We start from the raw sequence: 13,645 nt of genomic DNA on the forward strand, positions 1-13,645 counted from the left end.
TAGTCTGCTTAAATTTTAGCCACCTTTTTTCTTTTGTGAAAAACTGTTACACTTGCTATTTCTGTTTCATTATGACTTTAAATTTAAGGTGGACACTGGTACTTTTTGAGTTTTTTTTAGGGGTTTATCATCACACAATAAAACAATTAAACACAAATTGCATGCTTTACTTATATTAACATTTCTTCTGTCAGGGAATCCTATCTGGTCAAGGAGGGTTGACGTTTTTCCAGGCCCTGCAGGAATAGCACATGCGTGCATAAAGCAGGGAATATGAGTACGGGGAAGCCAAGTGGTCTCAAACCACCCACCAAGATTGGTAAACCAACTTCGGCGCCAACCAAAACCTCGCCCACCTCAGGTGAGTAACCTAAGGGTTACATTTTAAATGCACTGATTCAGGCATGACGTGCCTTTATTTTTGCTGACTGCAGCTGGTGCCAAGGCTGTAACATCTCCGACCTCCAATACCGACCAAGATGCGCCGTCAGATTTCTCTGTTGGCGAACGTGTTTGGGTCAACGGAAATAAACCGGGTTGTGTGCAGTTCATCGGAGGGACTCAGTTTGCACCGGGCCAGTGGGCAGGAATAGTTTTAGACGAGCCCATCGGGAAGAACGATGGCTCTGTGGCTGGAGTGCGGTACTTCCAGTGCGTGGACTTGCGTGGCATATTTACTCGGCCCTCCAAACTCTCTCGTACTCCCGTGGCAGAGCGTGAGACCAATGGCACGCAGACTCCCGCCAACAAGTCGTCCGCCTCCCCTGCCAAAGATCCTGCTCCTGTCACTCAGACCATTAGTGCAACCACCAAGACCTCATCAAACCTTACCAGGGCCACCAGCGAGTCTGCTTCCAATCTGTCTGAGACGGATTCGGCCAAGAAGTTACAGCGGGACATGAAGCTGGGTGATCGTGTGCTGGTAAGGCCCATATCTGGTCTGTCTTCACACTTTAGTGGCTCATTGAGGGAAGTTTGAGGGAGTGTTTTGCTTGATATCCTTAGGTTGCAGGATCCAAGGCTGGTGTTGTGCGTTTCCTGGGCGAAACTGACTTTGCGAAAGGTGAATGGTGTGGCGTTGAGCTGGACGAGCCTCTTGGCAAGAATGATGGGGCAGTGGCTGGTGCAAGGTAAGGCCATGGATGGATGGATGGATCTTTAAGGTTTTTGCTTATCTGGCTGAATCTTAGCACATTCTTGAGAAACTAGACATAGTTGATAAGCCATAGAAGAGGCATGTGTTTTTTTTCCAACTGTACAGTATGTCATATAGCTTCACTTTTCATGTTCAGTTTCCAATGGAGCAGCCGGAGTGGTTTCATCCTGCTGCATGACTGTATCTAACAGGGAAAACTGCGAAAACGCGAGTAAAACAAACGATTATCAGTTTAAACTAAAGGTTGGACTCGATAGTGTTCCTTACAACTACTAAAGATCCAGTGATCCATGGATATTGACATGCAGCCAGGAATCATGCTTCCTGACATTAATATACAGTGCTATGCATAAGTTTAGACACCCATGCTAAAGTTGACTAAAAAGAGGAATAAAAAATCATCTTTTGGAAATTGAACTTAATGCCTTAATTAAATTTTTTTGGAAAAATCCAACCTTTAAGGACACCAATTTTCTTTGTGAATGAATAATGTATCATAAATAAATAAATGTTCTTCCTTAAAATACAGGGTGCATAAGTTTGGACACCCCTATGTTAAATTCCCATAGAGGCAGGCAGATTTTTATTTTTAAAGGCCAGTTACTTCATGGATCCAGGATACTATGCATCCTGATAAAGTTCCCTTGGCCTTTGGAATTAAAATAGCCCCACATCATCACATAGCCTTCACCATACCTAGAGATTAACATGGAGTACTTTCCATAAGATCATCTCTCAATGCAAATCAAACTAGCTATTAGGCTAACTGAAATAAAACCATGCCAATCTCTAGGTATGGTGAAGGCTATGTGATGATGTGGGGCTATTTTAATTCCAGAGGCCAAGGGAACTTTATCAGGATGCATAGTATCAAGATCATTAATGTCCAGGTGAATTTATTAGGACAGCTGGACAGCTGCACACGTGATCCCAAAAATAAAGTTCGAAATAACCAAAACAAATCCTCAAAACAGGCTCGAAATAGATGGTACAAAACATAAATAAAATATGCTGAGAGCAGCAAAACACGGCATCAAATCTAGCCTCGAGGAACAAACCTCTGACAATGAGGACTCACATCTTACAGCATTTGACTGTACAAGCTCTGGCCCTTGGCCCGTCTCTCCTGGCTCAACTATTCTCACTCCTTTGTATATGATATCTTCCCACCAAACACTAGTGGAACTCACCAACAGTAGGGGGCGGTTAAATCTCATGACTACAGAAACACATTCAATGTCAGTGCTCTTACATATGCATAAACAGATAACATAATCACAATAAATATCATTAATCCAAGGTAAACAATATGAAAACAATCATAACCTTAAACAATAAATCAATGTACACAATAACACTGTGAACTGTTGTTCACATGGTGATAACCTACAGGTTCATCATCACACGTCCAGCCCTTAAACTTCTATAGTTTTGTCAGTTTATTTAAAAACAACCAATTATACTGAATATAAGATGGTAAATATTTATTTGATGAGTTGTCAATGCAATATATAACAATACAATATATAGGGTATGATTTTTACCCCAAAATTCAACATATTGACAAAAAATGATAACTGCAATTCCATGTTTCGCTGGCTGGATTCCAGTTGTTTCTGTGAATTCCAGCGATCCATTTGCTTCTCTTTTCTGTAGCTTTAGGCAGTCTGTAAAAATATACTTCAGATTTCTTGTCAAATCTATTTGGACAGTCAGTCTCAAAGCTTTTTCCTGTTTTAGATGTGTTTTGTGTGTTTTTCGCGGCATTCTCGCTGAAAACCATTGCTGCCACTCAGTCTTTTTGCCACTCAGTGGGCGTAACCGCAGTCACTCCAGCCAGTGACGTCACGTGCATACCCTCTATAATAAAACATTTCCTGTTTCGCTCTGAAATATTACATTACAGAAGTAAAACGATATGTTAATGCTGTGTCATGTTGGTTTTAACCTCAGGTTACTCTAGTTGAACTGTCTTTATGGGAAGTGTATTGTAAGTACAGTACATATAAAAAGTCTACACACGTGATGGAAAAATGAAACAAAGACAACTCATGTCAAAACTTTTGCATATTTAATGTAAATAATCACAACCTATGCAATGCCACTGAAAACCAAAGTGACAGTTTTCATAAAAAAAAAAAAATCTAAATAAAAATTGGAATAACTAACTGCATAAGTGTGCACACCCTGAACTAATACTAAGTTAAAGCACCCTTAGATTTTATTACAGCACACTGTTTGGATATGAGTCTATCAGCTCGGCACATCTTGATTAGGGAATATTTATGTATTTTTATTAGGGCTGTCAATCGATTAATTTTTTTAATCGCGATTAATCGCATGATTGTCATGAGTTAACTCGCGATTAATCGCATTTAATCGCACTTTTTTTTATTTGTTCTAAATGTATCTTAAATTAATACTTTTCAAGTTTGTAATACTCTAATTAACGTGGGCATGGATAAATATGGATGCTTTATGCAAACGTATGTTTATTATTGAAACCATAGTCAATATAGAGCATGAAGACGAGACATGTTTCAAAGGTCATAGATGTTTTTCAAAGAACTTGTTCATGCAGCTCTTCTGAAAATGCTAAATCTACATTTATTATTTATTATTTCATTATAATTTGTCTCTCTCTGTGCCCATTTTGATGAAGCTAAATTCTCAATAAAACTGTTTTCATTGGTAGCCTATATTTTACTGTTTCTGTTGTCAGACAACGGAATGAATATGAAATGGTGACTGAAACGCGACCCATTAAGACATAACCAGCTCTCCCTTCCAAGACGTTAATCTGCACAAAAATCCTGATAATCGAGCCATCGTCTGATGAAATCAAATACACATAATTTCGGCTATACTTGCATGTAAAATTAGAGAAGCAACATAATCTGTGTTTAACTGAATTAAAGCGCTGCTACTCCGCGAGAGAGAGAGAGAGAGAGAGAGAGAGAGAGAGAGAGAGACGTGCTGGGAGAGCAGTACCGGTAGATTCTCAGAAACTAAATAAGGTTTGGGCGCTTTGTTTAAGGGAAAAAAAAGCGCTAAAGGGGTCTGCAATGTCGCTAAGTTGGCAACACTGTGTATCTCCATTTCTCCAACTAGGGGTTGGGCCACGGGTCAAACAGAAAATACGCGCTGCGTTAATCGCGCGTTAAAAAATTTGTGCCGTTAATATGATTTTGCGTTAACGCGTTATTAACGCGCTAACTTTGACAGCCCTAATTTTTATGCTTCACTCTCACAGGTATTTTCAGTGCCTCCCAAAGTATGGGCTATTCGCTCCAACGCACAAAGTCACACGCATCGGATTCCCGTCCACCACTACTGCCAAATCCAAAACCTCCAGGCGCAGGTCGACCCTGAAGAACAGCCCCAGCGCATCTTCCGTCAGCTCCCTCAGCTCTGTCACCTCCTCAGTAGGAGGCAAACCCAGCCGAGCGGGCCTGGTACGGTCCTGCTCCTTTCACTCACGGTATATGTTCTTCTCCATATATTGTTAGAAATAATACCTGTCAATAATCTTTCAGCTCACAGAGACGTCTGCACGGTACGCACGGAAGATCTCGGGCACCACGGCCCTGCAGGAGGCCCTGAAGGAGAAGCAGCAGCACATCGAGCAGCTCCTGGCTGAGCGGGACCTGGAGAGGACGGAAGTGGCACGAGCCACAAGCCATGCTGGAGAGGTGCAGCAAGAGCTGGCACTGCTCAGACAGGGCCAGGAACAGGTGGGTGGTTTTGTTATATTAAACTAGACTCTAAAGGTGATGATACACAGGGCAACTTTTTGAGCAGTGTTGCTGTCATCGGGCAACCAGGTGAGACACAGGGCCCACGACCGATCTAAATTATCCAGATAGAAATGTATTGCCCATTTTCAATGGGAAAGTGCCCAAGCAACAATCACTCGACAAGATTGCCCAGCAACATTGCTCAAAAAGTTGCCCCGTGTATCACCACCTTTAGATGCACATGTTTCATGGTGTTCTGAATCTTAAAACTTTGCATGTGTTTTTGAAGTACGCCAACGAGATGGAAGCCAAGTTGGACCAGTTGCGGAGACTTGTGGAGACTGCAGACCGAGATAAAGTGGAGCTGATGAATCAACTGGAAGAGGAAAAAAGGTAATCTTGATCTTAAAAAATACCTTTTATATTGCTTGATTATTGCAAAAGAACATGCAAGTTCATGTGAATGTGTTAAGAAATGTTTGAGGGCTTGAAGTGTACTTTTTATCCCACAGAAAAGTGGAGGACCTGCAGTTTCGTGTAGAGGAAGCTTGTATTACCAAAGGTGACCTAGAGGTAAAGTGACCCTATCATATACGTTTACATCGAGAGAAACCGAATATGGCCGGAACCAGCGTAGTCCCCGTCACAGATCAGTCTGTGTTCATGCAGAAATAATCAGTATCGATTACACTTTTAACAAAACAAATTCACAGGAGATAAGTAGATATCAAAAAAAAAATGTTTAAAGAGATGATTGACAGACAGATAATAGACTAGATAGATAGATTGATAGATGATTGATTGATTGATAGACTTGATGTGACTACAACTATCGATAGATAGATAGATAGATAGATAGATAGATAGATAGATAGATAGACTTGTTTTGACTGAAACTATAGATAGATAGATAGATAGATAGATAGATAGATAGATAGATAGATAGACTTGTTTTGACTGAAACTATAGATAGATAGATAGATAGATAGATAGATAGATAGATAGATAGATAGATAGATAGATAGATAGATAGATAGATAGATTGATAGATGATTTTTTGATTGATAGACTTGATGTGACTACAACTATCGATAGATAGATAGATAGATAGATAGATAGATAGATAGATAGATAGACTTGTTTTGACTAAAACGATAGATAGATAGATAGATAGATAGATAGATAGATAGATAGATAGATAGATAGATAGATAGATAGATAGATAGACTTGTTTTGACTAAAACTATAGATAGATGGATGGATAGATAGATATATAGAGATAGATAGACTTGTTTTGACAAACTATAGATGGATGGATGGATGGATGGATGATAGACAGACAGACAGACAGACAGACGATAGATAGATGGATAGATAGATAGATAGATAGATAGATAGATAGATAGATAGATAGATAGATAGATAGATAGATAGATAGATAGATAGATAGATAGATAGATAGATAGATAGATAGATAGATTTGATCTCAAGATCAAATGAGGATCATTCATTGACAAGTTCTTCAAAAATCCTATTGGAGAAGTTTCTTTTAAAAACAACAAAACAAATCAAAACAGTGCATCACTTTGTGGCATTTATAGCATTGACTCTGATGCTTTATTCACCTTATTCTCTTTATTTGTTAATTCATTCACTCTTTCATCCCTGCATTCTTTTCTATTCATCTTTTATCACTTTCAAACGTTCATTCCTTCATTCATTCTTTTATTATTGACACCCTCCATCTCTCTTTCATCGGCCTGCTCTTTGAGCCAGTCACATTTGTTTCATGTCTTTGTGTTCTTGTTTTTTTTTAAATGCGATCCTCCGTCTTCACGCCGCTCTGTGTGTGTGTCACTGCTGTCTTTGTCCTCATTCATAGAGAAAGGATGATGTCAAGATCTGCATGAAGCTCTTCGTACTTGGCTTTTGGCTGGCATGTGACCGCGCCGTTGGTGTTGTCTCTCTCTTTTCCTCTTCTGTCTACTAACAGACGCAGACCAAACTGGAGCATGCCCACATTAAGGAGCTCGAACAGAGTCTTCTGTTTGAAAAGACCAAAGCAGATAAACTCCAGAGGGAGTTAGAGGATACTAGGGTAAATGAATCTGTCAGATGGGAGGGGGAAAGAGATTTCTCTTGGGGTTAAAGTCAGATCCCCATGCACGGAAGAGATTTTGCTTATTTTGGGAAAGCGATTATTTTTTTATTCCATGATGGATTGAGGTAGGTCTCTTTTTTGTAAGCACCACTGGGTGCATCTCTGCAAGCCATTTTTCATCCCATAGTCAAAACAAGAAAATAAATGATGAAAGAATATTTTTAGGTCTTTTAAGGACCAATTTTATTTTCCCATGTCATTTTAACCATAATTCTCAGTAGCCTACTGTTATGTGGGGAAATAAATATAATTTAAATTGCATTTTTACAAGTATCTTTGTTGGTTTACTTTATTATTCAAAAGTTAGCGGCTTTTCAGAAGTTTAGGATTTTTTTTATTATTTTTTTTTTAAGAAAATGCTTATGCTTACCAAGGCTGCATTTGTTTGATCTAAAAAACAGTAATGTTGTGAAATATTAATATAATTAAAAAAAAAAACTTTTTTAAATATATTTTAAGATGTAATTTATTCCTGTGATGCAAAGGAATGATATGTTGAAAACGTTGTGCTGCTTTATATTTTCGTGGAAACCATGATACATATTTTTCAGGATCCTTTGATGAATATTGAGTTCAAAAGAACAGCATTTATTTGAAATAGAAATCTTTGTAACATTGTAAATGTCTTTACTCTCACTTTTAAATAACTTATTGCATACTTTCTGAACAAAAGTATTATTTTTTTTAAATAAAAATCGTACTTAACCCAAACTTTTGAATGGTAGTGTATATCATAGTAGAATGTTTTGTGTTAAATTTAGTTTGTGATAAAAAAAATAAATGAAAAGTCGTGGCTGGTTGATTTTCATTACGCCCCCCACATCACCAAAAAGTAATTTCTAAATGATTAGAAATTAAATTCATGAGAAAACAGCAGATGTTTCTTATGTAGAAAGTATGTAGTTTATGTTAAATGCCTTCATAGACGAGTTTGGTCACACTTTAGCAGTTGATTAAGTCCCGTCTCCTGCTGTAGGTCGCCACGGTGTCCGAGCGCTCCAGGATCATGGAGCTGGAAAAGGAGGTGTCCGACCTGCAGCTTCAGCTGAGAACTCTCCGAGCCGAGACCTCGGGATCAGCCTCCCCTCCATTACAAGACAAAAAGGTCCATTCATCCCCCATCCTTAAATCAACCTAAATAAGATGCATTATGACATTTGCTTGTACACCAAAAGACATTTACATCATAAGATCACTGTGTTCTTATAGATCAAGGAGCTGAACTTTGAGTTGGAGAACAGACAGAAGGAGGTGCTTCTATTCCAGCAGAAACTCTCCTCCTCTGAACAGGAGAAAACGTCCCTCCAGCAGCAGCTGCAAGATCTGGTAACACTAAGACTGCTTTTTACTAACCTGGAAAACCCTGGTTATGATTTCACATAACGATTACAGGAAAATAACACTTATTTTTAAAAGTTTTTGTTTCTTGTGCTGTCCATTCACCTCCCTCCAGCCCAGATGGTGATCTAATAACAGCCTTTATATTATTAAATTATTTAGATGTGCCTTGGAATGCATACATTTCTCTAAAACTAAATGTTATATCATTACAAAATCATGGTACTTGGAATCTTTTCTATTCAGCCAAGAAGTCTTGAGAGGCCATGCATTACAGTGATTTTTATCATGGTTATGGTTAAGCTTGACGTGAAGTGGTACTAGCAATATGATGTAACCTGAATTTAATAACATTATCACGAAAAACAGATTTTTTCAACTTGTATATAAGTAATAAACTAAAAATAAAATAAAATACAGAGCTATATATATATATATATATATATATATATATATATATAAACTATTTATATATAAACTATTATATAGTTTATTTATTTTTACTTAAGTATTCTTGTCTACATAATATCTTGAATCAAAGCAAGGTAAACATTGTTTTTGGCCAGCATTTTGTTCTGTACCAATTAGTTTGTAACTGTTTGTTCTGTTTAATTTTAGACAAATAAGCTTGACTCAGCAGCAGAGGACAATAATAAAGCAACACTAGCAATGCAAGGTAAGGAAAACATGACTCATCAAAAGCACTAAAATGCTCTTTAAATACTGTTAAGCATCTGATCCTTTATATATTTGCATCCCTGGCATGTGAGCCTGTGCCAATGTGAACAGCTCTGCACAGTCATTTTTGCATGTTCATGAGATAAACCAGACGTTCCCAGCATAGCCATAACACAACGACACACTTTTTACTTGCTCCGCAATCCAATTTGTGTGAAAGTTTGGGGAAAATGATCATATTAGCACAAATACTGCTGCATGAGCTCCTCTATGACCTCCTCCCCTTCTTCTGTGTGGCGGCAGAAATGGAAAGGAACATGAAAACGGAGAGAGAGAAGCTGGATCAGGTGTCCAGGGAGAAGGAGGAACTGCAGAAGAAACAGGTGAAGGACGAAGAGAGAGAGCTTCAGATGAAGGAGCTGGAGGAGAAGTTGGGCCAAACAGAAGGAGAGTTGAGCAGAATCACAGAGAGGAGCGTTGGGCTGGAACGGCAGGTGGCGGAAATGAAAGCCTACAAGAACCAAACCCAGGTGACTGACATATACCACTGTAAAACAGACGCCCAGTTTTATACACTACCGGTCAATACACTGGGGTGGGTGAGATTTTTAATGTTAATGTTATTTGTAAAGCATATTAGATTGATTTCTGAAGGATCATGTGACACTGAACACTGAAGTAATGGAATCAGAAGTATAAGAGACTTCTTTCCAAAGCATAATTTGCTGAATAAAAAAATTTGTATATGAAAATAATGAACCCCAAATTTTTGAATGGTAGTGCATGTGTAGTGCATATGTTTTAGAAATTGAATTTATTTTTCATAATATTTAATCAAAATTCTCTGAAAATATATTAGATATTAAAAAATACTTTAAAGGAGAAAATTCATTATTAATTTTTAAGTTTTGAAACTATTTATTGTAATTTCCAAAGTAACATTGTTCAGTTATTTTACGTTGCTTGAAGGAGATTGCATATTTATTTATGATTTTACAGTGATAACAATAACTCCAGAAAATATGGTATATTGTCCCTGTCAACTCTAACATATCTCTCTTTCATTAATTCTATATAGCATATACTGTTAATCTATGCCATAACTAAAGGCCATCATGTTTCTACTGCTCAAAAGTTTGGGGTCTCTGTGAAGACTGGAGTAATGATGCTGAAAATTCAGTTTGCCATCACCGGAATAAATTACATTTAAAAAAATTAAAAAATAGAAAACGGTTATTTAAACTAAGAATATTTCACAGTATTACTTTTTGTTTTTTTACTGTATTCTTGTTCAGATAAATTCAGCCTTGGTGAGCATAAGAGACTTGATTTAAAACTCTTTAAACCAACCCCAAACTAGTGCATATTTGAGCATGTTGGTCAAAAAGTGTAGCTCAAGTGTGTAATCGGAGGTTTTCTCACACACAGTCTGATGAAAACCTGGAGCAGATGATGCACAAGAATAAGGAGTTGCAGGAGGAGGTAAGTACGCTTTACTCTTCATATCATAAAGATAAACAGTGTTTTATGACTCCTGGTTACTTTACTTCGTATCCGCGTGAGGATGTCTGAAAGGGACTTGGAAGGGTGTGAGTATTTTGAGGATCGTTACCTGTTCGAAAGTCGCCTCTGTGAGGCGTGGTTGTCAGAGTGCTCTGGGTGTTTGCTCACTGGATCTCCTTGCCAGTCCACATGATTTGAGGTATTCATGTTCATACAGTAGCACTGCTGTAGGATGAAGTTTCTAGACCTTATTCAGAGCAGCGCCATGACAGGGATGAAAGCGAGGCTGTGAGAGATAGACTTTCGATTGCTGTATAAAGCTCCTAGATCATTTTTTATCCCACAGCTCATGTTGCTGAGTTCTACTGAAATCTCCTGGAAAGATATTTTTGCAGTGTTTCATCAGCAGAACAATCTAAAAACACATTAAATAACAGTACAACCCACTGAGGAGATGTATGTCTATCCCTCACAGCCTCGCTTTCATTTCCATTAAAAATCAAAGATGGCGCTGCCGTGAATAAGGTCTTTTACTTCCTGTTAGGGGTTTGATCAATTCACTAACCTTAGCAGTGATTGTGATTCTTGCCTTAGCAGACACCAGTAATAATCATAAAAATTGCTGAGAATATCTACTCTTAAAAACCCCAAAATGAAAATTCTGTCATTAATTAATTACTCACCCTCATCTCGTTCCAAACCCGTAAGACTTTTGTTCATCTTTGGAATACAAATGAAGATCTTTTTGATGAAATCTGAGAACTTTCTGTCCTTCCATTAACATCTACGCAAAAGTTCATAAAGAGATCATAAAACTAATCCATATGAAACGAGCGGTTTAGTCCAAACTTTCTGAAGAGACACGAACGCTTTATATGATGAACAGATGAACATTCATCAACTCACACATCAGTAATTACTGACAGAATGTTAATTTTTGGGTGAACTATCCCTTTAACATCCTGACATGATTACTGCTGTCAATATGACGTTGAACACCAAATATTTAGTTTGCATGTGTGAAACTGCCAGTAGTATTATTAAAACATATACCGCTTTTGTAGTCAGATTAACGTGCAGTTATTTATTTAAGAGGTGAGCTGAGATTTTCCACTGTGTGCATGTCCTGTTACTGACGAAATGGTTCAGACTCATTGTTAGTTCATGCATGAGTCCTCTACATCTGACCGCCTGCAGGCTGCATGTAAAGCATGTTCTGTGCGCTCGTATGTGGCCTTACATAATCAGCCCGGCGGCCAGCGCTTATCAGAAGAGACTTTCCTCCTGCGGTTGTGCTTTTCACATACGGTAAGACTGCGTGAAAGAGTCACAGGTCTTCTTATGTCACTGGTCCTCGAGTGATGGGTCTTGATTCAGCATCTGTATTACAGAGACTCGTCTGCATTGGTTCAGAGAATGTTGTTGGTTGGATATTCACACATACACATTATTTATTAGGAACAATAATGATAGTCTTGGTTTGAAGACATTTGTGTGGATAAACTCATGCCAAGCATAATCTGTTAAGCATTTGCATGCAGATAATTAAAAAAAAATTGATAAAGATAGTTTTGGTTTGTCTCCTGTGGCCTTTCAAACCGGACATTTGGCGAGTGCTAGGTTTAAAAAACAACTAATATTCAGGATTATTATCAATTTAATTGCACTGACGCTATCAGATACAAACACAATTTTTTCTTTTTTAATTGAATTGAGCTGGATAATGATACTATTATCTTCAATTTGTTCATAATTGATGAGTTTTACAGTCAAGTCACTTTTATTTTTATGGTGCTTTATATATTTAGAAATGGTTTCAAAGCAGCTTCACAGTAATAAATAGGAAAGTAACAGAATTATTCATGCAAACTTACATATACATACATATACAACATTATCATGTTATTTTCCTGTTTAATAATGTGAAGATGTTTTTAAACTATCTGTATTGTATAAATATACGGAATAAATAATAAACTGTGCGTGCTCCTATTAATGTATTCTAAAGATTTAGATAGAAAAAGGTGTTTTAGGGTAAAGTGACAACATGCTCAGGATATCCATAGAGAAAGACCAGTGCTGGTTTGGGTCAATTCATGCAGATTTTAGTGAGACTTACTTTATGTTTGATAAGTTAAAGGGTTAGTTCACTAAAAAGGAAAATTCTGTTATTATTTACTCACCCTAATATGGTTCTAAACCCATATGACTGACTTTGTTTCATGGAGCACAACATGAGTTTTGGAGAATGTGCAAGCGTCTTTTTGCACTATATTCCAACTAGGGCTGCCCGATATTGAAGAAAAATATGATATGCGATAACTCATTCAATAATGCGATATTCTATATGCGATAAGATAATCCTTAAAGTGTGTAAAATGAACTTAAATTATCTGTAAAATATCTTTAAAATTATATAACCTACGTACATTCACATTCTTTTTGTGACAAGAAAACATCCCTAAAACTTCTGAAAGTGAACAGCAGTGTTTTACTGTTGCATAAGAAGTAACATCAGTGTAAACCTCGGGGTTTAGGGTTTCAGGTTATCCTACATTAGGTTTATTTAACAACAGAAACGGAATAATCAAATGTAAAAAATAAAACACTGCTTAGTTTTCACTGTATGAATTAAATATATACTGATTCGTATTAAAACTACAAAAGTTATTCAGCAAGAGCAGTGAGTGATTTTCTCTTAGTCTTTTGTTCATGACCCAGTTATTGCAAGCTGTTGCAATATATACATTTGCATATTTCGATAATTTCGATATATTGTGCAGCCCTACTTCCAACTCTTTTGAAGCCATACCATAACTTTGTGTTAAATCAGAGGAGATGTACTTAAAGGGTTAGTTCACCCAAAAATAAAAATTCTGTAATTTAATTACTCACCCTCATGTTGTTCCAAACCCGTAAGATTGTGGACCAAATTTGGATTAAACTCCTCAATTCATATGGATTAGTTTTATGATCTCTTTATGAACTTTTTGAAGAGTCAAAGTGTTAGTTGCGTAGCTGTCTATGAAGGGACAGAAAGCTCTCAGATTTCATCAACAAGATCTTCATTTG

The 13,645-nt window shown here is 37.3% G+C and overlaps 1 protein-coding gene across 3 annotated transcripts in view; it reads left to right on the forward strand.

Annotated features, from left to right (window-relative positions):
- The window catches only part of clip1b (CAP-GLY domain containing linker protein 1b), a 76,720-nt gene that overhangs the window by 51,168 nt on the left and 11,907 nt on the right, over positions 1-13,645 (forward strand). For 2 of the 3 annotated variants that reach the window (XM_081354886.1, XM_081354885.1), the window contains exons 2-14: positions 195-361; positions 435-922; positions 1,006-1,130; positions 4,410-4,611; positions 4,693-4,890; positions 5,183-5,286; positions 5,406-5,466; positions 6,887-6,991; positions 8,031-8,159; positions 8,264-8,380; positions 9,011-9,068; positions 9,374-9,600; positions 10,499-10,552. In XM_081354886.1, the coding sequence (XP_081211012.1) occupies positions 274-361; positions 435-922; positions 1,006-1,130; positions 4,410-4,611; positions 4,693-4,890; positions 5,183-5,286; positions 5,406-5,466; positions 6,887-6,991; positions 8,031-8,159; positions 8,264-8,380; positions 9,011-9,068; positions 9,374-9,600; positions 10,499-10,552 (1,956 nt within the window). In that variant the 5' untranslated portion in view covers positions 195-273. The remainder of the gene's footprint in view (positions 1-194; positions 362-434; positions 923-1,005; positions 1,131-4,409; positions 4,612-4,692; positions 4,891-5,182; positions 5,287-5,405; positions 5,467-6,886; positions 6,992-8,030; positions 8,160-8,263; positions 8,381-9,010; positions 9,069-9,373; positions 9,601-10,498; positions 10,553-13,645) is intronic. The other variant, XM_081354887.1, reaches the window with a different exon arrangement.

This window comes from Scardinius erythrophthalmus (genome assembly GCF_964197995.2).
Source record: "Scardinius erythrophthalmus genome assembly, chromosome: 23".
Lineage (NCBI taxonomy): Eukaryota > Metazoa > Chordata > Actinopteri > Cypriniformes > Leuciscidae > Scardinius > Scardinius erythrophthalmus.